Source organism: Caretta caretta, chromosome 2 (assembly GCF_965140235.1).
Source record: "Caretta caretta isolate rCarCar2 chromosome 2, rCarCar1.hap1, whole genome shotgun sequence".
NCBI lineage: Eukaryota > Metazoa > Chordata > Testudines > Cheloniidae > Caretta > Caretta caretta.
Window position 1 is genome coordinate 197,928,255 of NC_134207.1, and position 25,428 is coordinate 197,953,682.

The 25,428-nt window shown below is 38.4% G+C and overlaps 1 protein-coding gene across 8 annotated transcripts in view; it reads left to right on the forward strand.

The window, feature by feature from the left end:
• SLC4A7 (solute carrier family 4 member 7) overlaps positions 1–25,428 on the forward strand; it is a 161,301-nt gene that overhangs the window by 129,641 nt on the left and 6,232 nt on the right. For all 8 annotated transcript variants that reach the window (XM_075125726.1, XM_075125724.1, XM_075125725.1 and 5 more), the window contains 13 exons: positions 1,082–1,256; positions 3,710–3,843; positions 5,156–5,401; positions 7,044–7,149; positions 8,185–8,346; positions 10,075–10,188; positions 11,657–11,818; positions 12,141–12,392; positions 15,397–15,465; positions 16,055–16,228; positions 16,643–16,774; positions 17,583–17,683; positions 19,849–19,956. In XM_075125726.1, the coding sequence (XP_074981827.1) occupies positions 1,082–1,256; positions 3,710–3,843; positions 5,156–5,401; positions 7,044–7,149; positions 8,185–8,346; positions 10,075–10,188; positions 11,657–11,818; positions 12,141–12,392; positions 15,397–15,465; positions 16,055–16,228; positions 16,643–16,774; positions 17,583–17,683; positions 19,849–19,956 (1,935 nt within the window). The remainder of the gene's footprint in view (positions 1–1,081; positions 1,257–3,709; positions 3,844–5,155; positions 5,402–7,043; positions 7,150–8,184; positions 8,347–10,074; positions 10,189–11,656; positions 11,819–12,140; positions 12,393–15,396; positions 15,466–16,054; positions 16,229–16,642; positions 16,775–17,582; positions 17,684–19,848; positions 19,957–25,428) is intronic.

A 25,428-nucleotide genomic window follows, 5' to 3' on the forward strand; every position in this document is an offset into this window, starting at 1 on the left:
ACAAATTAGAAAAACAACTGATAAGACTTAACCAATCTTAATCTTCACTAAAATTTTATTGCAGGTTTGGATCAGCTGGAAAAAAAACTATAGAGGTTCAAGAGTTAATATCAGGCAAATAAATTTTCAACAGCATGAATTTAGTGATACTTTTCCATAGAGAACCTGTCACCATATGAACTGACTTTGGTTTCAGCTCCAGTATTATGTCCTATACCAGGGGTGGGCAAAATATGGCTCGCGGGCTGTTTTAAGCCAGCCTGCGAGCTCCCGCTGGGGAACAGGGTCTGGGGCTTGCCCTGCTCCGGCGCTCCAGCCGGGGAGCAGGGTCGGGGGCCGCAGCACGTGGCTCCCCGGAAGCTGCAGCATGGCCCCACTCCGGCTCCAATGGCCCCCTCCAGTGCTCCAATGGGAGCTGCAGGGGCAGTGCCTGCAGATGGGGCAGCGTGCAGAGCCACCTGGCCGCGCCTCCACGTAGGAGCAGGAGAAGGGACATACCACTGCTTCCAGGAGCCACTTGAGGTAAGTGCCGCTGGGAGCCTGAACTCCTAATTTCTGGCCCCACCCCGGAACTAGCAACCAGAGCCCTCATCCCCTCCCGTACCCCAAACCCAATTTTGTGAGCATTCATGACCTGCCGTACAATTTCTATTCCCAGATGTGGCCCTCAGGCCAAAAAGTTTGCCCACCCCTGTCCTAAAAGCTGGATTTTAAATATCCTTTTTGTGCTTATTACGTGTTTTGATGACCACTTTGTTTAGATCTGGACCTCTTAAAACATTGTTTGGGCAGAGTGATTTGCCAGGATCTTTTCAGTGTCTAGCCCATTATATGCAAAATAGCTAAACAGCATTTTAAAATATATAGTTAAGTATAAACCACGTAACTTTTTTATACAATTAACTGGATTGGAATTGACTAAATTAGTTTACATTTTAATCTGTGTTGTATTTTAAATTGGATTATGAAATTGTTAACTTTGTGCTGGCAGTCGGCATTGGCAATCTTGTGTAGCCCATAGTTTTAAACTAGCTAGAATCCTTTAGTGTACAGTTTGACGAGTTTCATCTCACCTATTTAGGCTTTTTGGTGGTTTGATACTTGACATCAAAAGGAAAGCACCTTTTTTCTTGAGTGACTTCAAGGATGCATTAAGCCTGCAGTGCCTGGCCTCGATTCTTTTCCTATACTGTGCCTGTATGTCTCCTGTAATCACTTTTGGAGGGCTCCTGGGAGAAGCTACAGAAGGCAGAATAGTGAGTACAAAGAATGGTAGTGGCCAGGCTTTTAGATCTTCAGAGGCAAGTGACTGTGTGCATTTGTCTCATTTATTCATACTTTTATTTGAAGAGTTTATCCACAGCACTTGATTAGCCTGCCCCAAGGCAGACATTCCCCAAAAGGTAATTGCTGTGGAAAATGTGAACAGGAGAGGATGCACAGTTAAGGTAAAAATGTTTATCCTGCCTTACTGGATGAATGGCTTCATGAATTGAAAAAGAGCTTTCATTGTCTTTTTGGAAAGGGACAATAGAATTGGCTCAAAAAATGTAAGCACTAAAGCTGCACCATCCCAGTAGGCCTACTTAGGATAAGTCAGAGGCTCAAGGTGGATAGCTAACCAAGCTTAATGGCCTTGAGTAGTAGGCCTGTGTGGATGATAATGCTGATGATGCATTGGCAGAGGAAGCAGAATTGTATATTTAAACCATGGACAAAATACAAATGTTTTTTCACTAATTGTGTACTACTTTATATTCTTAATAAGAGGAGATAACCAAGGTTTATAAACAGAAAATACTCTTCATTTTAAACCTTAACAAATTTGGCTATAGAGAAATATCTTTTTAATCTTGGTAATGCCATATTGGATAGTATGCAGACTATAGCCATTTTAACTAAATTACTTACTAGGGCTTCGCAATTTTCTTAAAGGGAAATGGTCACATCCACTATTGTATAAAGTCAGTGTTTCAATGTGAATTAGCTAATGACTGTTAATTAAAATAATTTATTAAATGTATTTTCTATTTTTAATTTTGTTGTGAAAATGACTTTTTTTCTTTTAGGGAAAATATAAGGATGTATTTAAATTTTTCCTTAAAACATCTTAGGATTTTGATTATACAAAATACAAAAAAACTCCATACTGCTTTTCAGAGCACACCTTTAAACTTGAATTGTAGTACTTGTTTACACTTGTACTTATTTAACTGGACTTTATTTTTTGCAAAGAAGGCCTGTGACTTGAATATTTCCTTATTAACAGGAGAATTTTAACAAGCCGTTGGCTGGTACAAAATCTGCTTCTAGAAATAAATTACATTCTTGTACTGTGCCATAATTTTATTACTCCAGAGTTAGGAAGTATGTTTTCAGGCAGTTGGCATAAAAACATTAACGTGGTTTGTACATGTACCTCTTATGCATAACTTTGAAAATGTGTTCCTTTTTAAGATTTGATTTTAAATACCTTCTTTTTTTTAGCTGTCTGGGACTATTTGCGGGCTTGTTCCTGCCTTCAGATACTTTGGTGTGCATCAATGAATATAATAAATTAGTTACTGTGCACGTATGTTGAAGCACAGTAGCTGACTTTGTAAGGTACAAAGTTTGTGTTCAAACCCCTCCCTCACATTCCCAGAGAATGTCACCTTCACAGTACTCCCTGTCCCTGCCACCATCCTGATTCAGAGCCCAAAGTTAATGCATTGATTGAACTAAAATACTAGTTTGAGGTTAACACTTGAACAACAGGCCAAATTAATACATCATCTTTTTATGTGTAGCATGTAAAATTCCTTTTATTGCCCCAATTCAGCAATTCACAGCCCAGGTTTAAGTGCCTTATTGAATTAGGGCTTAAATCATGTTTGCTTAGTTTTAGCTTTCTCGGGCATGAATAATTACAGAAGAGCATTTTTTTAAAAATTGCAAGTCAAGAATGTTCTTGTCAAACTCATGTCTTTTCATATTTTATTTTTTAACTGGCTTAGGTAATTTTTTAAAACTTAAACAATGTTTTAGGTCCAAAGCTCTGCTTTTTCTCTCTTGTAGTGGTTTATAACGTTTTATTTATTTATTTTAAGAGGAAAGTGTTTTAGTAAAGCATGTAATTCTAGGACAAAAACAAATAAATAGTTTACCCTAACAAAGAGAAATGCATTACCAGGTGGGATGCTGGCTTACTACTCCATCTTTTCATTGTCATGTATATGTAAACCATTATTGTTCAGTAACACCCACTCACAGTTTTTCTTTTGTAATGCTTGGTTGCCTGGTGCAGGTTTGATACAGCACACTGTATCAAGTTTTCATACAGATATGCTGCAATATCTTCTTTCTTCCAGAGAAAGACAGTTTTTCTTTTTCTTTAACCACATTTGGTAGACCTTGTGTTTGTTAAAATTGTTGGTGTGTGCTTTCCTCCTTAGCCTTCAGAATTAATAACTTGTTCTTATGGGTATGGATAGCTTTACAGTTGTTCAAGAGTGAGGCATTCCAAATCTTTTGACCATGGTACTGTTATTTCAGTGCTGTGTTAAGTTACTTATGTGTATAAAGCATCAATATCAATATTGGTTTTACTGTTTTCATTCCTAACTTTATTTCTAAGTTGGTGGTTTATAAAATCATAAGTGTGAAAACATGGTGATAAATGTTAACCATAAAGGCAATGTGTCACAGCAATTTTTTTTCCTCCAAACAGAGTGCAATAGAATCTCTCTTTGGAGCCTCATTAACTGGGATTGCCTATTCTCTGTTTGCTGGGCAACCTCTTACGATACTGGGGAGCACTGGACCAGTTCTAGTATTTGAAAAAATATTATTTAAATTCTGCAAGTAAGTAATATTTACATTGACTTGATACGTTTTCTGAACTTAAGGATAACTCAGACTTCCTGATAGATTTGTAATACTGAAAGTGGAAATCTGCAAGTCGGCATGGACTAAAACCCGACTTTACATTTTAGTTGGGCTGCATTTTAATTCTCAGATGCAAACCTGGTTTTGTGACTTTGTGTTGGGGTTGGATCAAAAGCCAGAAGATATCTGCCTTTCGCTCTGGTGACCATAATTTTGCAAGAATAGCCTGCAAGATCTTGGCAATGTCAAATGTCAGTTGAACCCTAGTCTTGATTTGGCCACAAATCTAAACCTTGTACCCTTGCCTTGAATTTTATCTAGATCCATATACTGTTTCTATCCCATCTCTAGTTACAAATTTAAATAGATTAAATCTTGCTTTTGGAATTATAAATAATTTGATACATAATCTATATCAGACTTATAAATATAATGTTTTAAAAATACTTTTATGTTTAAAAATTGTAACAATCTTACACAGATGAAAGAAAAAAGGAGGATCAACATTTCCTTGTGGAAGTCTTTTATTGTGTTTTTTTATATATTTCCTTGATGGTGTATCTGTATAAGTTATCGTTCACTTTCAGCCATAGTGTTTGTCAGTATTCGTTTTCTCTTTGATCTTCTAGAATAGTTCAGATATGTGGATTGTGGTTCCTCCCAACCAGCAAGTTAAGAAAGCACACTTAAGACTTTAGATCTTAGTCTTGACATTTAGCTGTTAAATTCCAGCATGTAGAGACCGCTGGCCCTAGCATGCTGCAGCTAGAGGAGAAAACAGGACTTGGAGTATATAAAGAAACTCTGTGCCACTTGGATGTGAGGCACTGGTTGATTTTAGCAAGGAAACCAGGATTCCAGTCCTGTGCCAGGAAAAGTCAGACAAAGCAAAGAATTACCACACCTTTCTGCCTAAACTGCAATAGTGACTTTGACCCTGACAGGGAACCCTGAGGCTGAAAAGGTAGACAGCCTTAAAGTATACCCCACACCCTTTAGGTGGAGAGTGGGTTCATACGCCCCCTACCTACGTAACTGTTCATTGGATCCCAGCACCCTCTCTCCATAGTAACAGCTCCAGCCCTCAGGATGAGGAAAGAAGTAGAGTCCCAGATGTTTCTGCCTCAAACAAAGGCTGCCCTCACGTCAGGATAAGCAAGGCACAAGAGAGTACAAGTGTAGGGACAAAAATTTGTGCCTTACCTTTTTTTTTTACAAGGTTGAATGGTTTACTGTTTCAGGTAGCCTTAAAATTTTACTGAACACCTGTATTTTCTTTTTCAAACAGGGACTATGGGCTTTCCTATCTTTCCCTGCGAACCAGCATTGGTCTGTGGACTTCATTTTTATGCATAGTATTAGTAGCAACTGACGCAAGCAGCCTTGTGTGTTACATCACTCGATTTACTGAGGAGGCTTTTGCAGCACTCATTTGCATCATATTTATCTATGAAGCATTGGAAAAGCTTTTTCATTTGGGAGAACTTTATGCCTTCAATATGCACAATGACCTGGATAAATTGACTTCATATTCGTAAGTGTCAGGTTTTTTACATTTTTTTACACCAGGATAATACTAATGGAACACCTTACAGTCCATTAGTAAAATTTCTGAATGTATAAATGGAAGTTTAAATGAACATATATAATAATATGCTTTCAAGAATTCTTTTTAAAAAAAAAGCCTAATAATTTGAATGCTTGAATTTTTGCATCTTGAATGTTTTTATTACATAGTCATAAAATTGCAGCTTTGCATATAGATAGCCCAATGTCAGGTACATATAAGAGAAAGCATGGTAGGTATGGTATAAATTTCATATAATCTCTACTAAATGTTTAAACATGTTGGGCCAAGTCCTGCTGTGTTATACCAGTCTGAATAGTTACGCTGACATAAATCTCCACTAGCTGAAGATCAGTTTGTTTTGCTATGTAAAATCAATTTGTTTTGCTGTACACCTGATATGGTGTAGTAATTCTTAAAACTTTAAAATAATATATGTACATATATGAGAAAAGAGTTTTGTCAACTGAAATATTTAGTACTGTAAAAAGTTTTCAATAATGTAAATAATGATATAGACTAAATTTATACAATAAGGATGGAAATTTTGTACCTTCAGATTTTTTTTATTCACCTTCTATCTTTAGATGCAGTCACAAGATGTATATATTTTTTATTTTTACTTGTTATGTTTGATTTTCAGGCTCGGGTTCATTGGAAAACCGTTTCTCTAAGCCTAGCAAATAGTTCAACTATCTTCTTGCCTGTCTCTGGTTATTTGAAATAACTTGTCTTTATTTCTCTGGCTACCCATTAAAACCCACAATAGCTACATGAGCAGGTTCTTTTATGGAGTGCCAGTATCCCAAAATGCATTTCACTTGCAAACAAATTTGCTAATGTGAAGTGCAATTCAAGCATAAAATTCAGGTTCATAACCTCAGATTTTTTAATTCTGTTAAAGGGATGCTGTTAGCCTAAATGTTTTAAGATAATTTTCTTTTCAGATTGAGTGCCCTGTGATGTCTTACTTTTTTAAAAATTGTTTTGGGGTTTTTCTGCTCCCTACTTAATGTTTATAAGGATCTTTTCAACAATGGTGAAACTTAATGACTGAACAGGTTCAAAAGTGAAACTGACTCTACCAAAGTCTGTCAAATGTACAGTATACACCAGATAAGAAAAACAGTTGTTTTTTGTCAACTGTTCAGTTATATTCATTATAGTAGGCACCAAGTTCTAGAAATAAATGTGATTTCCCCCCCTCAAGTTTATGTCCCTTTTATAAGGAAATTTTTTTATAAGTACCTGCTACCTGTTTCTGGAGAGAGACCTTTGCTTTATGCAATTTTGAAAGAATTTAATGTGTTAGAATTTGAGAGGAAAATATATGGAACACTTTTTCCTGGAAATCTTCAGAAAATATTTCTAATAGTTCTTTTTAATAAAGCCACTTTCTTATCTCATGTATTTCACTGCGCATAATGAGGAGCCTTGTACTCTGTCATCTTTATGTAGTAGTTTGGGATCGAAGTTATTGTAGCCACTTTAACTTTTTACAAATGTAAATAGCTTAAAATTGCAACATTGTGTTAAGAGTTTAAAAGTTCAAAAGCAAACTGAAACTAGAATGAAAAGCTCTTTACTGATACTTAATTTTACTTTTCAGATGTGTGTGTTCTGAGCCTCAGAACCCTAGCAATGAAACTTTACAGATGTGGCTGAAGACCAATACATCTGTGGATACTGTAACATGGACTAACCTCACAGTTTCTGTGAGTAACTCAAAAATTAAAACATGGGGTTACTTATTTTTCATCTTGTTTCATCCCCCAGTTGAATCTGGATCAGCTTCTTTAGAATTCTGTATATGCAGAACACTTTTAGAACACTAGGGGAGAATTGAAAAGATGAAAGAATATTTTCTCCCTTTTGAGTAGGTGGATGCCTTCTTTTTTGTGTTATGATCCATGCCAATAATTTTCAATTTCACAGTAAGGGCTTGATCTAAATCTTAAACATTTATCTATGCATGCTTCTGTATTTGACAGGTAGGGCCAAGTTCTTTCAGAGGCTTGGTGATTATTTTGATATTAATTGGTAATTGTTTTGCTGTATTAATATATTATCATAGAAACATTCATTTTTAATAAGATATGAGGCCTCAATTCAGCAAAAGATTTGTGTATGTGCTTAAGATTCATTGACTTCAGTGGACTTAAGTACATGTGTAAAGTTAAGCATGTACTTAAGTGCTTTGCTAAATTAGAATCTGAAAATTGTATAAAGTACATTTGAGGATCATTTTTTGGTTCGGGAGTGAGGGAGATGTAAAGATAAGTCTTCAATTGTAATACTCTATGCTAGGACCAAAAGTAAATACAAGTTAAAAAATTTTTTTTAGGAATTATCCACAGTCCTAAACGGTAGTATCAGAATGTTTGTCTGGTTTTCTACTACGTAAGCAACAAACTCTGAAATTTCTCCCTTGATCCTCCCTAGACACCTTTGGTCTAGGATAGAAACAAAATTAACAATTTAAGATTTGCTTCCAAACTTCTCCAACTTTAGGAGCATATGCTGAGAGCATTTGATGCATGGTCCCTACCTCCCTTAAGTCTTGGGGTAATTAGTCTATGTAGAAAGCTTCAGTATAGACTTTGCGCTTTAAAAAATAAAAACTGATTGCCTTTTTCAGTGCAAATTTTTTGTTTTGGTGAGTTTAAGGGGGAGGCCTCAAGTTATAATGCTCCTTTGAATGACCTTTATTTTAAAGAGTGTAACTTGTTTTTTGTTGTTTTTGTTTGTAGGAATGCAAAAAGTTTCATGGTGTGTTTCTTGGATCAGCTTGCGGTCATCATGGCCCATATATTCCAGATGTTCTGTTTTGGTCCGTGATATTATTCTTTACAACATTTTTCCTCTCCTCTTTTCTCAAGCAGTTTAAGACCAAACGTTATTTCCCTACTAAGGTAATTAGGGTTCACTGCTATTTTGCTTTGAAATGACAGCCTTTCCTTCTTGCATACAATGATGTAATTCACTCCAGTTTTGCTTTTACTTAATGTGTTTCCAAAGGTTCAGAACACGGTATTGAGAATATTAGTTTGCTGCTATCATTCTCCCGGTGAGACAGAAATAAGTGATTGATTGATAATTGGCTGATAATGCTGTAAATTTAGGAGTTAAAACTAAAAATATAGACACTGAGACAGTGGGTACTGGAAATGGTTAAAAGTTCTTGAAATTATGATAACTGAACTGTCATTTTCTTAAATTCTTTACTGTATTCACAACAATGAGTAACTTAAACATTCACAGACCTAAGGAGGCCCCCAAATCCACATTGGGATATAGTCAGATCTCACAAAGTGATTAGACATCCACACGGTTTGTCACATCCATTGGCACAGGATGATGGGTTGATACCTAACCTGGGGGGAAAAAGTATATCGCCAAACACAAGAGTGTTGGGAGCAACATCCCTTCACTCAGCCTCTGTTAGGGGGCTGATCTAATCCTTGCTGCTTGGATCAAGTGCCAGAAGATAATTCCTTTTAGCCAAAAGAAAGTGGGGAAGATGCTTGTGAAATTTAAACCCATACCCACATATGCACATTAACTTTTACCAGTCCATCTTCCACACCTTGAAACTGTCCTACAGTATAACCCAAATTAGCTGAAGTATAAACATCCAGATCTCAGTAAAACTGTAAATTCTAAAGTGTGCTCTTGGAAATAAGAGTGACAGTGTAAAAACAAGATGTTAGAAAGGAAGGGATGAGCAGCCAGCCAACTCCAAGTGAGAGGAGATCCGTGAGATTAGTCAATAGCACTGTTGGCTGGCTGGTGCTACAGCTCTATTATATGGGGAGGCGTCCTGTGGGGTAGCCTCTACAATGTTTTGCAAGTTGAAAAAGTCATCACTATTTGTGCAGGCATCTTGCAGAAAAGCATCATGGCTATTGTTTCATAGTGAAATCATACCTTATCATATATGGAATGCAGCTATACCAGGTATGTAGTGTTTAGGATGGGATTGGAAGTTTAAGCATAGAAATTAGACTCTGCAGCGTGGGGCATGGGTCACTTGCTGGAGGATTCTCTGCACCTTGAAGTCTTTAAACCACGATTTGAGGACTTCAGTAGCTCAGATGTAAGTTAGGGGTTTGTTACAGGAGTTGGTGGGTGAGATTCCGTGGTCTGTGTTGTGCAGGAGGTCAGACTAGACGATCATAATAGTCCCTTCTGACCTTTGTCTATGATTCTATGACTTTTGCTATGGGATGGCCATTGTATTTTATATTTTGAGGTAGAGGCACATGCATCTTTTTGGGCTGAGGGACCTGTTTTAATGGTCTGGTCCTTCTTTTAAGGCTAATGGAACCCAATCATTTCCAAAGGCCTTTAAAGGAATTTGTTTCCTCCAACAGATCACTTCTTCGAGGCTAGGATTTAAGATATTTTATCCTCCATTAATAGGGTGGGCAATAAGACAATAGGGTTATGGTCACAGGTCACTTTAATTTACAGATAAAGTATGACAGAAGATAGTGCCAGGAATTGTGGGCTAAATCTGATCTGTTCGATCATTTAAAAAATTGAACTAATTTAAAGTTGCAAAAATTATCCATTTTGACAGGCATTAAATATAGCAGTGAAAATAGCTTGTATTTTAAGATACCTTTTTTCCCTTCTAGGTGCGCTCTACAATCAGTGACTTTGCTGTATTTCTGACCATAGTGATCATGGTTCTGATTGACTGGCTTGTTGGAGTTCCTTCTGCTAAATTACATGTTCCTGAGAAATTTGAAGTAAGAAACAAAAACCTTGTCCATTTAAAAAGGTTTAAATGATCTGCAATTTCATGGATAGTTGAACAGTGGAAAAATGAAAAAATTGCTGTTAAATATGGAAAAAGAAATTGACTTTTTTTGTGTTTGCAAAGAAATACACTGTAATATGCGTGTTTTTTCCATGCTAATTTTTTTTCTGGATTGATGTATGTTTTTAATTTCTTGGCATTTTCTGTTCTGGGTCTAATTTTCATCTGATAAAGGAAGTTCCTGGAGATCCTTGCTATTCCATCTCACAGAGTAGCATGAACCCTTGTTCAGGAGAGATGTGTAGAAGCCAAGGAGAATGGAAAGGATTATGTTTGTTTTGTCTTGCTAAATTTTTTTCACATAAACCACACCCTCATATGACTTAATGTTATAATAATGCACACCTAGCAGCTAATTGCACCACTCCTTCAGTCCACTAACTAAATGCGTTTTAGGCATAAGCCCTTGGTAAGATCCTCACCTACACCAGTTTTGCTGAGGACGTAGCACTAGTTATCAAATCAATGGATGAGCTACTTGTGGCACCTAAATCCATGAAAGCTCAGCAGCAAAAGTTGGCCTGAAAATTAATTGGGGTAGAACCAAACTTCTTACAATTGGCAGTTTTGATCATCCTGCAGGCTTTAGCATCTTAGTGGGTAATCACCCCAATTGAGATTGATGATGATTTCACCTAGGTCTGCTCTGTTGTTGATAACATTGGAAGCATCAAGAAACAACTTGACGCCCAAACTGCAAAAGCATAGTCAGTAAAGGGGCACCTGATCAAGAATGTTCTTCATAAACTCAATATGCTGATAAGTAGAGAGACAAACTGGGGATTTATAATGCTTTGGTGGCCAGTATTTTGACCTGTGGGATTGAAACATGACCTCTCGGTGTCAAAATTGAAAAGAAGTTGGATATCATTCAGATGAAGCATGTACAAAAGATTGAAACTCTCAAATGGACAAATTCAAGTTGAATGAAGAGATCCATTTTTCTAACTAAACATGTCCCACTACCTCAAACTGTCGCCCAACGCTCTAAAATGGTATGGTCATCTGCTCCGAAGCATACCAGCTTCTTTATGGGAAAAATCTTAGACTTTCCATCAATAAAGAAGGATCAAAAAGGCCCCCAGAAGACCTAAAACATGGCTGGTCAGCATCAACAGATGCCTGTCCCTCACATGCATCCTATCCTGTAACACCCAGACTCAGGACAGAACATGATGTTGGTGACCTCTATGCTGTCCAAGTGACAGCATGAGAACAAACATAACATAATCTAACTTCACTCCAAGACATTTTCATTAATTTAAAAACTTGAATATGATTCTTTTAAAAGGCATTTTTAAAAAAAGTATTTAGTCTAAACTGAGTTTGACCTGTTTATTATAGCAGGCATTTACAGTTATAGACTTTCATTCCTATTACTCAAATTTGTTTTCCAGCCCACTCAAAAAGACAGGGGATGGCTCATAGATCCTCTTGGAGGTAATCCTTGGTGGACACTACTGGTAGCTGCTTTTCCTGCATTACTCTGTACCATTCTCATTTTCATGGACCAGCAAATCACAGCAGTAATCATAAACAGAAAGGAGCATAAGTTGAAGGTAATCGTTAGCTTTTTTTCATTTTTCGAATATATTCTGAACTCAATTGTAAGCATGTAAGACAACTTATTGCAAAAGAAACTTGTTCAGTGTTCTCTAAATAGGCTACATAACCGTAAATAGTGTAGGTCTTTGAAACATAAAACTAAATTGCAGCTACTTAAATGACCTGTTCATATCTAGTAACAAAACACATGGCTACTAGTGTGGTGGGCATTCTAGAAATCTATCTAGAGAATTTTTTTTAGTCATTTAGTGTATAAATCTTTTATGTACTGCAAATCTTTTTGCAGGTAACTCATTTCTTTACTTGACTTTACAGAAAGGCTGTGGCTATCATCTTGATCTGCTCATGGTTGGTGTTATGCTGGGGATATGTTCAATAATGGGCTTGCCTTGGTTTGTGGCTGCAACTGTCCTGTCTATAAGTCACGTCAATAGCCTAAAAGTAGAATCTGAATGCTCTGCCCCAGGAGAGCAACCTAAGTTCTTGGGAATCCGGGAGCAGCGCGTGACAGGGTTAATGATATTTGTTCTGATGGGCCTTTCTGTGTTCATGACCTCTGTTTTGAAGGTAAGAGATAATGGTTGTTCTAAAACATAGCATGTTTTATATTTTAATATCATTATTTACTATTGGATAATATAAGCAAGTTTAATATACGAATTAAAAGAAATCCACTTTCATTTTACAGTTGTCATTTTAGAGTTAATAGAAATGATGGCATAGATGAGAGTAAAAGACATCTGAGAAGATAGAGGTTATGATAAACACTTGTCCCTTATCTCAAATGCTTGATTACTTAAGACTCTTTTCTGACTAGTTATTTTACAGTTTTCCAGGCTCAGGGTTAACTTGTGGCAGGTCTGTACTCTAATGCATCTAAGGCAGAGGTGGGCAAACTACAGCCCATGGGCCACATCCGGCCCGCGGGACCGTCCTGCCCGGTCCCTGAACTCCTGGCCAGGGAGGCTAGACCCTCGCCCCTCCCCCGCTGTCCCCCTGCCCTGCAGTTATGCCACCGTGTGGGCAGCATGGCTTGCACCCGCCCACCTCCCAGGCTTTCCAATAAGCTTGTCCTGCTGCTGGCATGGTAAGGGGGCAGCGGTGTTGGATAAGGGGCAGGAGGTCCTGGGGGGCAGAGAGAGGGCGGTTGGATGGGAGGGGGTGGGGGTCAGGAGACCGGGGAGAAGGGAGCAGGGGGGGTTGGATAGGGGGTGGGGGTCCCGGGGGGACAGTTAGGGACAGGGGTCCCGGAAGGGAGCGGTCAGGGGACAAGGAGTGGGGGGGGGGGTTGGATGGGTCAGGGGTCCTGGGGGGCCTGTTGGGGGGGGGGATTGGATGGGTCAGGGGTTCTGAGGGGGGCAGTCAGGGGGCGGGAAGTGGGAGGGGGCGGATAGGGGGCGGGGGCCAGTCCCCCTACCCAATCCTCCGTACTGTTTCGCAACCCCGATGTGGCCCTCAGGCCAAAAAGTTTGCCCACCCCTGAGCTAAGGGAGTGAAGGAAGAGGAAAGATACGATAGCTCTGTACACCTGCTTGAGTGGCAATAATATAGAATAGGAGAAAGATTAAATGTACACTTCTCAAGGAAATGATTCTATAAAAATGGCATTGTGGTATTTCATGTTTGTCTCAGTTACTTACATATACTGTGTTCTCACTATTCACACAATATTGTGTTTTGTCTATTTAGCAGTCTTGCAAACTCACTTTGGTATTGGAGCATCAACCTCAATCCTCTCTGTTCTATGCATCGCCATGCATAATAAAGGTTCTGCAGGTTATATTAGGGCCTCAGTTCACATCTGCATTATCTCTAAATTATTCTTTCAGTGCTTACAGTGATAGAGATGGCTAGGAATTTTTCAATGAAACCAAAACTTTTCCCTGAAATCTATCAGTTTTGATGAAAATGCGAGCGAGAAAGAGACCTCCCCACAGACTAGGTAATAGCCTGGTGTATAGGAAACTTGCTTGGAATATGGGAGACCCTGAATCAGGCAGAGAAGGGACTTGAACCTGAGTCTCCCACATCCCAGGTGAGCTCCCTAACTACTGGTGTGTGTGAGGGCATCTGTTTTTTTCCACAGATTTTTTTGAACATGTCAAAACCTCAACATTTTTCATGAAACAGAATTCTTGTTTTCTGACCAACCCTATTCATATGGCTTTAAAGTATTAGAGGTTGACCATGGGTGTTACAGTAAACAATGATCTTAAAGAAGAAGTTTTGATTAGATTGTAGGAAATATCCAAACAAAGCAATCTAATAATGGGAAAGCCACCAAGAGGTCACTAAGGCACTATCAATGGAAACATTCAAAAACTGATCCTCTAATACTCTGTTAAGAGTATTGTAGAGAAGTAAAGATGCAGAAGATTGGTATCTGACCTATATTGTTTCTTTCACATTTTACAAATTCTAAACGTTTAATGCTTGATTTTTATGAAACTCAGTTGTTCAGTTTCCATGGAGCCAAAGGCAGCTGGAAACTAATAATGAATGTCTACTCCTTGTGCAATACTCCATCTAATTTTCTTTTTAATTTAAATGGCTATTGCCTTTCCCTTTTGCTTCCAACTACCCTCTCTCCCCGTTATGCTTGGCTGTAAGCTGTTGTGCTGTTGTTCAATATATTGATGAAAAGCACGTATTTTATTTCTTCGTACCTGATTAAATGTAGTTGTCGTTCAACCCCAATGAAATTTCTTAGTATGCCTATTTAATAGGAAAATGTCCTCACTGTGAGCCACCCCACCATATATAATGAACATGGCTTGGGCACGGTTCATGATTCTGTCTCTCTGTCAAGTTTCAGTAAAGGCCTGTGTTCAAGATTAGTTGTAAGATGCACATGTATATCCTGGTTGTCTTCAAAGCATTTAGAACTTTTCAGTATAGTCAATTGGAAGGGAAAGTCAACCTTGACCTATATCCTTTAAAATACTCTTCATTAGAATATATGGGTTATAAAGACCTGATCCAAGGCCCATTAAGTCAATGGAAAGATTCCCATTGACTTTTGTAAGCTTTAAAGCAATCCTTTATCAGAGCAAAATATGGCGTTGCAGAATTTGAGGAATGGATAGTTCAGGAGATTTTAGAGACCTTTCATTTCACTTGTGTTAGCTGGATTAGTGACCGAAAAGCAAATATCATATGATAGCATATTATGTGAAATAAACTGGTGGTCTCAATCCATTTCTTAGCAGATGGCTGTCTGTATTATATAAACCAAATTATTTGGTACTAATTGGCACTCAGGTTGCAGTGTCAGACAGGCCAAGGATTGATTGGACATGCAGACTTTTCTTAATCCTAGAGGCAGTCCCTTTTGAACATGGTTGAAGCACAGTAGCATAACTGCCCTCTTCCTTGTTGCTGCCATGTTCTGTATTTATTCTCTGGTTAAATAAGGGACTTCGGACTCTACATATGTCAACCTAACACTGAAAAAAAAGAAAAGGAAAAATTAGATCCCTTCCTTTAAGCACCTTCCATTAACCTGGACTGCCATATTTTACTATGTAATTTTATAAGTGCAAACTTTTAACTTTGTTTTTCCCCCCCCTAGTTTATTCCAATGCCAGTTTTGTATGGTGTCTTTCTTTACATGGGAGTATCTTCACTAAGGGGCATCCAGGCAAGTTCCATTTTTATTAAACAAGCTGATTGCTTTTTTAGAAAACATTTTGTACTTGATAAGGCTACTAAAAAACCTACTAAATTTAAATTGTCTTTTCCTGGAATATCCTTTCTATGAATAGAAACATACCACGTGCTCAGGGTAAAATTGCAAATATGATCTGAAATCAGTTGCTTTACATCAAATGAAATGGAAACTTTAAAATGTCATTTTATTGAAATGTAAGTAAAGGTACAATGTATTGTCAGATTAGGATGTAGAAACGGGTACTGAGCATTATGTCTGGATAATTGCTCTTATTTCTGGGACACTTAAATTCTGGCATGTGTTCTTTCACTGGGCACTTGTTGAACAATAACTTGTTGTTGTTCAACTTGTTGAACAATCCTTAAATATTGACACCCATTTTCTAAAATACAAAACAAGTAGTGACTTAAATCAAATATACACTACATTAATGCATTTCATGTATCGGCTGTAAAATGAAGGAATCTTATTTTTAATATTCCCAGTGTCTTTAATTATCCTGTCCACTTCTACGCGGATAAAATCATTAACTGAGGATGACTTTCTTCTCAATATATAGTTTTTTGACCGTATAAAATTGTTTGGAATGCCTGCCAAACATCAACCTGATTTGATCTACCTCCGTTATGTGCCACTCTGGAAGGTCCACGTCTTCACAGTTGTTCAGCTCACCTGTCTAGTTCTTTTATGGGTGATTAAAGCCTCTGCAGCTGCTGTTGTTTTCCCTATGATGGTAAGTTCTTTCCCAGCATCTTTGGGAATCTATTCATTTTCCAAAAGGGTCTGTGGATTAATGTATCTCTTCAAGGTTTATTTGCTGACTGAAAAAAGGTTATAGTAAAAATCCTCCTTTTTGGAAGCCAGTTATGATTTCTTTCTTTTCTTTAAAATAAACATCAGATTTAATTGAAAAGCTGTAGACTTGGTAAAAATTTATGTTTTGTGGTAGTTATCTCAATGGTCCATCTGTTTTTAGTAGTGAGTCAGATCTATTTGTTTGAAGTTATGATGTGATAAACTTTGTATGAGTAGAAAAAATATTCTGTCCTTGGTTTAAGAAGCTGATAACGTATTAGCATATACATATTTTTATTTTTCTGACATTCATATAAATATATTCTAAAGGATTCTTCTTATTTCCTGAAAGGTGCTAGCATTAGTTTTCATTCGTAAGCTCATGGACTTATGTTTCACCAAACGAGAGCTTAGTTGGCTGGATGACCTTATGCCAGAAAGTAAGAAGAAGAAAGAAGATGATAAAAAGAAAAAGGCAAAAGAGGTAAGTGAATAAAAGGCCAAAAGTGAGTTGAAAATTGCGAGAGGAAACTGCTACAGAAAACCTAAGCAAATACCCTAATATTTAGAAGGCAATGTAATTGGCATGAAATTTAAAAAAAAAAAAAAAAAGTAGTTTACATTAAATAAACATTAGGTTTTTATATCTAAGGTAATTAACATTTGGAATTCTCTGCCTTAGGAGTTACTGCCAGAATCTCTGTTAGGATTCAGGGAAAGAATAGGACAACTATAAAAATATTAATGGTATAGAATTTGATACCTAACTGTAGTTCAGTGGATTTTTCAAATTTAGCATCAGAAGCAATGTCTACCATGACATACTGGTTGTGTTGGGATTTTCACCAGTCTCTAAAGAAATAAGGTGACACCCTGTCCCCAGTGAAGTTAATGACAGAACTCCGTTGACTTCATTAGGGCTAGGATTTCATCCACTGCATGTGACAGGGCTGTAGTTAAAACTGAATAATAGATACTTATTTACCAATAATTTTGCCTGTATAATTTTCCCCATTAAAATTTCAGATAAACTAACCCTCTCATCGCCAGTTCCCTAACAAACCTTTTAAATACATCATTAGAGGTTCTTATTTACCTTAAACATTATTTAGCCGAGGGGAGGGAGAGAAAACTATCTCGGGGAAGTTCCCCCTGCCACCACAATATTCAAAGGTAAATGGGTAATTTTTCCTACTGAATTGATGAAAATGTGTAATACTCAATCTCCTTGGCTTGGGCTAATTGTTCTTTCTGCTTCTTGAGTAATTTTATGTCATGCATGTGGCCTGCAGGAAGCAGAGCGAATGCTTCAGACAGTGGACAGTGAAACTGTACATCTTCCATATGAAGGAGGAAATCTCTTACAGATTCCTGTAAAGGCCCTAAAATACAGGTATGATACAACTTACTGCTTTTTGAAATTTGGGTTTTTTAAATCGCTTTGTATTACTTGCAGTATTTATATTTTTTGCTTTAATTAAATAAACATAATTGACATATTTGAGTGAACAAATTTACATTTAAGCTTGTGACTCAGATAGGTAGCTGGGGAGGGCTTGGGGAATGGGAAAGAATTGAAGCAAATCTTGCCTTTTATGATATAGGGGCTTGTGTGTCCCCTTTTTTTTTTTAAATAATTGCATTTTAATAATTCATTTACATAACCATCTTGAACAGATCAGATGACTCAGTTTCGACCAGCTGTTCACAGGGTGAAGAAGCTGTTTTGGTCAGTTCTTGTCTATAGAATATTTGTGTGTTACTATGCATGGCTAATGATATGAAATGTTAGGTTTCGTTTAAGTATAGTTAACTAATGGCATTAGTTGAGCCATATATTTACCAGCTGCTTTGATTTATAAAGTTGAGGTCTAAAACTGTCTTTTGCAGATCATAATTTTTACACCTTTTTAATTATAAGTTTGCACACATAAAATAGTTTTCAGATTATTAACTGGAACCAGAGCAATTAAAAATAACATGCTTACTATTTGGATAAATTATCTCAGTTTTTCTCTTGCTGAGAATGAGCCTTATTCCCCACTGTCTTACATGTTGTGGAGTCATAGCTGAAGAAAATTTGAAATACTACTGTCCTGATAAGATAGAGTTTCAAGCCTACTTTGCATAGGTATGAATAGATCCATAGGTGCATGTTAGTGGAGAATCAGGCAGTGTCTAATCATTCCTGTAAAGGGACTGCATTTGTGGGAGGGATTGAAGAGGGGGGGAAGAGTGGCAAAAATGACTTGACTGAGACACTGTGTGCTATCTGTATAAATACTTGTTCAGGGGTGTGGGGCACGTAAAAAGTAGATTTGAGCAACATCTAGATTATTGGCAATCTAGCAAATATCACCCGATTTCAAATGCTGGATCAGCAGGAAAAGTTGACAGTTTAGGTCTTCATACTTCATGATATAGGTCACTTCAACCTCAGTTCTTTTTATCAAATTCAGAATAATAGTGCCTTTATGCTTTCTTCCCTGATTATTTCCTGGGTACTGGTCAGAACAATTCCGATCTCTGAAAGATGTCAGCCTTTATTAAAAAAAAAAAAATAAGTCGTACTTTTTGATAATTCCTAAACAACCCATAATGGATTTTTGAAAGATTAAAGGAAAAGATATTTGAGAAAATGAAGTATCTAATTCATATTACAGTGGGAGGGGGTCACGCACTTCAGAGCTTCTGTAGGCCAGACTCATTGTATACAGCAGGGGTTCTTTGCATTCCACCCCACAACCTCTCTGTGTGCCACACTGCCATCCCCCTCTGTTGCAAGGACTCCCTGCAACTCCTCCCAATCTTCCCCATGCCAGGGGTTCTGTGTGCTCTCCATACCCCCCCCCATGCCAGGGGCTTTGCACCCCTTTTCCCAATGCCAGGGGCTGTATCTGCCTCTCCTTCCCCCATGCTAAGGACTATGTGCTTCCCTAACCATACCATGGTCCCTCATTCTGCCCCGAGCCAGGGGCTGTGTGCTCACCATCGTGCCCCATATCTCCCCCTATCCCCCCCCCAACATTAGTCTGGGAGATAAGTCTGTCAGGGTGTCATCATGTCAAACTCCACTGGGAGGCTGGGTGGAGATGAGGTATGGGATTGTTATGCTAGAAGGGCATTAAAGATGGTGCAGTTGTTTGATCTATAGATAATTGCAGAGGTGCATGAAGCTATGGGTGTGTTAATCAGATGCCAGGGGCTCCGTGTGTCCCATGTTCCCCCTTTTGATTTTCTGATTCTTCCCACAAATCAGTAGGGTTCTGGCAATTGATGCCTAGAACATTCCTTGAATTTTTGGAATTGATGGGATGCTGTGTTCAAAAGTTACTATGTTACATACAAACAGTCCTAAGCTGCTACGACATGGGAGACCACCCAGGATTTGGTGTTCTAAATTTCTGTTTAACTGCATTAGGGTGATTTTTACTTAAAATGTCACTTGTGGCTATGTAAGTGATAACAGAAGGCACTACTGATGTGAACGGTATGGGTGACAAAGTTAATGCTTTGCAAGGTATTGAGTACTAACCAAAAAGTATGTTTGTTCTTCAGCATTGATCCCTCAGTTGTAAACATATCAGACGAAATGGCCAAAACTGCACAATGGAAGGCTCTTGCCATGAATACTGAGAATGCCAAAGTAACCAGAGCTAACCTGAGGTAGCTATAATTACTCACTTACACATTTTCTAACTGCAGTTTTGTTTGTGTTTAGCAGCTATTGGCTGTGAAAATAGTTTGTTTTAAGAATGTATTTTCTATACCTTGAAAATATATGGGAGAATATATATTGACATCTTACTTTCAAGAGACACTTGAGATTCTGAAAACCTTTTTTTTTTGGTGATCTTTACCAAGAGGTTATACAGTAACTAGTGTCATACCTGCTATGAACCCTTTTAATTAAAATGTAAAAAGTATTGTCTCATAATTAGAAGACCTTTCCAGTTTGCTTGAGATATGTATGCTAATCTGAAAGGGACTTAGATTACGAAAAGTTTTATTGGCATGTGTTCATAAAGGATCTGAGTATCAGAAGGGCCTGGGAGCTGCAGGTGCTCAGTACATCTGAAAATCAGACGCTAAAGCTAGTGTCCCGTCCCCAGCAAAACAGCCTCTGCGTGGCTTCCTGCCATCCCATCTTCATAGGTGTCCCTTTTCGCTGGCCCTATCTCCTGCACTCAGAAAGGATAGAATTAGGAATTGATGGGTGAGGTGTTGCATCATCTGTATACTCTCCATGGATTTGCCCATTGAGGAGATGGAGGGGGTGGAGAGATCCTCAGGAGGATGAATTCACTGGCTTTCTGACTGCTTTGTGTTGTTCTAGGACCTTGTCCTGTTTTTTGCTTTCTGATTTTTTAATCCCTCCCTGTCTTCACTAACCAAAACTTGTGTCTAATTTTAAAGTTTCAGTGGAAAAAAAGTTTTATTTCAATGGAGATAAAACCATTGAAATGGTATACTGGAATGTTAGGGCTCTATGCAGCCATGAATTCTCTGTGACTGGACTTGCATGCTCCATGATGGCCAACAGCCTCTTTCTCATATGGAGTTAGTTTTCATCCCTAGGAGCAATCACCTAATACAAACTACATTCTGAGTGATTCCTCCCGGTATTCTATTGGAGGTTCTTCCTTGGTTGGCTGAATCTCAGTCAGGCCAAAGGGAGATAAAAACCCAGCGACTGCTTATAGGAAAAATGGGAGCTAACACAGCACACTCCATTTAGATTGCTAGTGGGAGGCATTTTAAAATTCTTGTGTTGTTCTGCCTCTGCCCTTGTCAGCAACTCTGTAAGGGAGTTATCTCTCTCTAGGGAGTAACTCTTCAAGTTTCATGCTCTGTAAAAGGATGACTCCTGAGAATTAATAGTTGACCATCTCTCAGGGGAGAGGAGATTACTTACACACAAACTCTCCTCCTCTTTTTCCCCTCCGGTCTTATCTGCAGTTCCCAGGCAAACAGCTAAAATATATTTTGTTGTTGTTTACCACCACCATTATCATATCAGCTAGGACTTCATTGTGCTAGGCGCTATACAAACACAGAATAAAAAGATGCAATCTAAGTATAAGACGAGACAAAACATGGAGACTGACAGATAGAAGAGGGAGTATAAGGAAACAAGGAGACCAATATCGGTCAGTGTGATAGGCAGTAGGCTCAGTATACCAGCAACCTGACTATTGTCAAGTTTATTGTAGGCATGGCTTCAAAGGAGAATTTGAAGGAGAGATTTGAAGGAGGGTAATGAGGTAGCTTTGCTAGTGTTTGTAGGGAGCTCCTCCCAGATGTGAGGTGCTATCTGGGGAAAAAGAACACAGGTGCTTGTTTGAAAATTTAACAAGTGGATGATAGAAGTTGTCTTTGGCTGATGTCTCCCTGTCAATACTGAATGAGATGACATGTTGCCCATGAAGGGCTTTAAAATTGAAGACAAGTAGCTTATGTTTGATGCAATAGAAAAGCAGGGGAGCCAATGGAGAGTTGCAAAGAGAAGGGTGACATGGTCAAAGTGATGGGCCAACAGTGTTTTAAATGGATACAAGTGGGTTAAGATTGCATTTTTCAAGGCTGGAGAAAATGATGTTGTAGTAACTAAGATGATGAGAGTAAAGATGTGTGCATGGATAGGAAATGCCACATCTTCGAGAAGTCATGCAAAAGAATCTGCAAGATTTAGATGTAGCCTGGATGTGAAGACCTAGATGGGGGTCAGTTGAAGATGATGCCCAAGTTACTGGCCTCAGTGACTGGTATTATGATGATGATGTCCACAGTGGTTGAGAGGGATATAATGGGAAGGGTTTGGGGGAGAAGATTGAGCTCTGTTTTAGCCACGTTGAGTTTGAGCTGACAGCTAGATGTCCATGAGGAGATATCATACAGGCTGTAATTTTAGTTTGGGTAGAAGGAGACAGATCTGAGTCATAAGCCTACAGATGGTAGTTGAATATGTGTCTGTGGATGAGATTATCCAGAGATATGATGTAGAGGGAGAAGAAAAGGGACCAAGGACAGAGCCCTGTGAAACTCCCACAGGAAGTTAAATGGGGGACGAGGAAAAGGAGTGATTAGAGAGGTAGGAGGAAAACCAGGAGAGGACAGCCACAGAAGCCAGGTGAGGACAAGATTTCAAGAAGAGCATGGGCTACTGTTGAAGGTGGCTGAAAGGTCAAGGAGGATGAAGATGGAGTAATGGTTCTGGCATTTGGCTAGAAGGAGGTCTTTGATCAGAATGGTTTCAGTGGAGTGCAAGAGGTGGAAGCTGGATTGGGAGAGGGTTTATAATGGAATTGGAGGAGTGGAACTCCAGACAGTAATTGCAAACAGAGTTTAGAGATGAAATGGAGATGGGGAAGTGGTGGGAGAGACCAGCTGGGGTCTAGGATGGGTTTTTCAAGATAGGAAGGACTGAAGCATGCTTATATTGAGGGGAAAGAGCGAGAGAAGAGAGAGAGGTTAAGGAGAAGAGTAAGGAAGGAGATGAGTGAGTGTGAGTCATATCAGGAAAGGAATGAGGTCACTGGGCAAGGGGAAGGATTAGAGGAGGAGAGTAGATAAGCTTCTCATGCTGTCGAGTATCTCTGGCAGGAAATCCCATGAGGGGACTGACTTCTTCCACTACACATTCGTGTTCTCCTCCTTCAGGTTTCTTATCTTCCCTACTAAACAACTCTAATTCTCCAATTTAATTCAGCCCCACTCCAAAAATTCTGGTTGCCTTTTCACAATCTTAGACTCACTCCTCAAACTCTCCCCTCCCCTGCTCCTCTTTTCTCCCCCCACAGAATCTTGCCAATTTCTTCCAAGAGAAAAATAATAAAATATTATATGGCCTTCCCCTCCTATAACTTTGTCTTCCTTCTCTCCCTGTCACAGATGCAGAATGTAAAGTTTTATACATCCAAGCATTTGATTCATTTATTTTTCCCTTTGTTGGTATCACTGGATTGGTTGGTCTGCTGCGGAACCATCTTTCTTCCCCACCAGTCCATATAGATATTTTCAGATTAATAAGGCTCTTATAGGATGTATTCTACAGTCTTTCATTCAGCTCTGTGGTGCACTCTAGGCCAGTCTGCTGCTCACCTAAAGGACTGATATTAGGAGGCTCATTCTTAATTGAGTTAATGCCTGTTCACCACATTTACACCAAAGCTCTTTGATTTTTATTTTTTCCAGTTACCCTTCTCTCAAATCTTTTGAGGAGCTGGTCTGTCTTTTTTCTTTTGGAGTCTAGACAATTCTTCTTTTCTTTAAAGATGCTATCCTCAGAGTAGTCTTACTCATGCTCACAATCCAGAACTACCAAAGCTTTCAAACTCTTAATATTCAAAGCTTTCTGGCCCTCTCGGGTAGTGGCAGATGTGAGACACTCCCTTTATTGGTCATATGTTGTTTCCCGTCAATGCCTCAATAAACTTCCAGCCAGTTCCTTGATCATGGTCAGGCAAGAAGTTCTCGGAGAAGAGATGCTTGAGATCTCCCACCATAGTCACTCTGGCACTGCTTGACAAACAGCTCTACTTTTGGGATGAATGATTTCTTCCTTTCATCCCTGACCCTCCAATCAGCTTCCATTTAAATTAGTTTGTTTCTGTTTTTTGATTCTCCAAGCTATATGGCTCCTTTATGCAATAATTATAAAAGTGTCATTGGCCTTTTTTTTGGTGCTGTCTATTGTAATGTTTTTCTATTGTGAGATAACATTTGATGTCCAAGAATAAATATCTTGTGCAGATGGTGTCTTTAAAGAAGGAAAAATACTTATTGTACTTCTGCATCAAAGATCTTATGAGATTGTCACTCAGACACTTGTTTACCTTTGAGTTGGATGGTCCTGTTCTTGATGTTATGGGTTTCTCCTTTTGATAGTTACAGCTCTTCATGCATCACTTTGGATGTTGTTACACTTACATTTCAAAAGAAAATATATTAATTTTTATGGTACGAGTTACTGCAACATCCTTTTCTTTGGCTTTGACAAACGTATTCTTGCCCAGTCTCATCCATTCAGAATGCTGCTGCAAAGATCCTTTTCCCTTTTCCTTTGACCATATCACCCCTCTCTCTGCATCCTCTCTTCTGTACGTGTTAGTGTGAAAATCCAGTCACTGTAGAATGGCACAGTTAGCCATCTGTAGTTTTTCGTATTGTAATTCAACTAGCGAGCAGGTAGAGTGGCTGTTGCTCTTGTGGGAGACATGCACATAAAGTTAGTGCCTGAAGATACTGAATAACCAGGAAATCAAAATAAATTCGTTTTTTTGATTTAATATCTTATTACATGCAAAGTACAAAGAATTTAAAAAAAAAACCTTTAAAATGTAGCAAACAAATCAAATATGAAGCTAAGATTACAGACCAATTCTGTGTATCATACATAACAATAAATGAGTCAGATATCAATCCAAATAAGGACAGGCTCAAAGGAGCAGCTGTAAATTAATTAATTAATTAGTAGAATAAGAAAAGAGGCTAGCCTAAAATTCAGCAAGTGCATTAAGGACTTGTAAAGCATTGCAACTTTGCACTGTGCTCATGCCAAATCAGTTAAATCCAGAGGTGTAAATGAGGTGTTCCCTTCCAAAATCATCTCTGCGCATGCCTGGTTTCCTGATTCACATGACTATCAAGCATACATCTCATATTTTTAATCCAAAGATCTCTGCACTTGCCAGTCTGTGTCTGTAATAAAGGAGCAGAAGAGTTAGATGTCCTGAGAATGCTCTGGCCACATTCTTACCCATAAAATTGAGAATGCTTGTTGCTAATTTTAGTTTGCTCTCCTTGCTTTTCCTGAATTAATTTGAAATCAGCAGTAACTCCCTTTTCCTGCTGCATATAGGTATCTCTAAATTACAATCCCTTTCCAACTCTAGTTAAAATATTTCCAAGAAGTTTATTCTAATTGCTAAAAAAAAAACAACCCAATATCTATTACAATTAGGCTGCAATAGTAATTAGGCAACTAATTAACTAATAGCAATTAGGCAACAATAATCTCACAGTAACATTTAAGAACTGTTTGGATAAGCTTGGAAGGACTGGTCAAAAGGCAGCACATCAGAGTTCAGGTCTTTGATATTGCATACCCGAGGTCAACTGTTCCTCCCAAAAGGAATG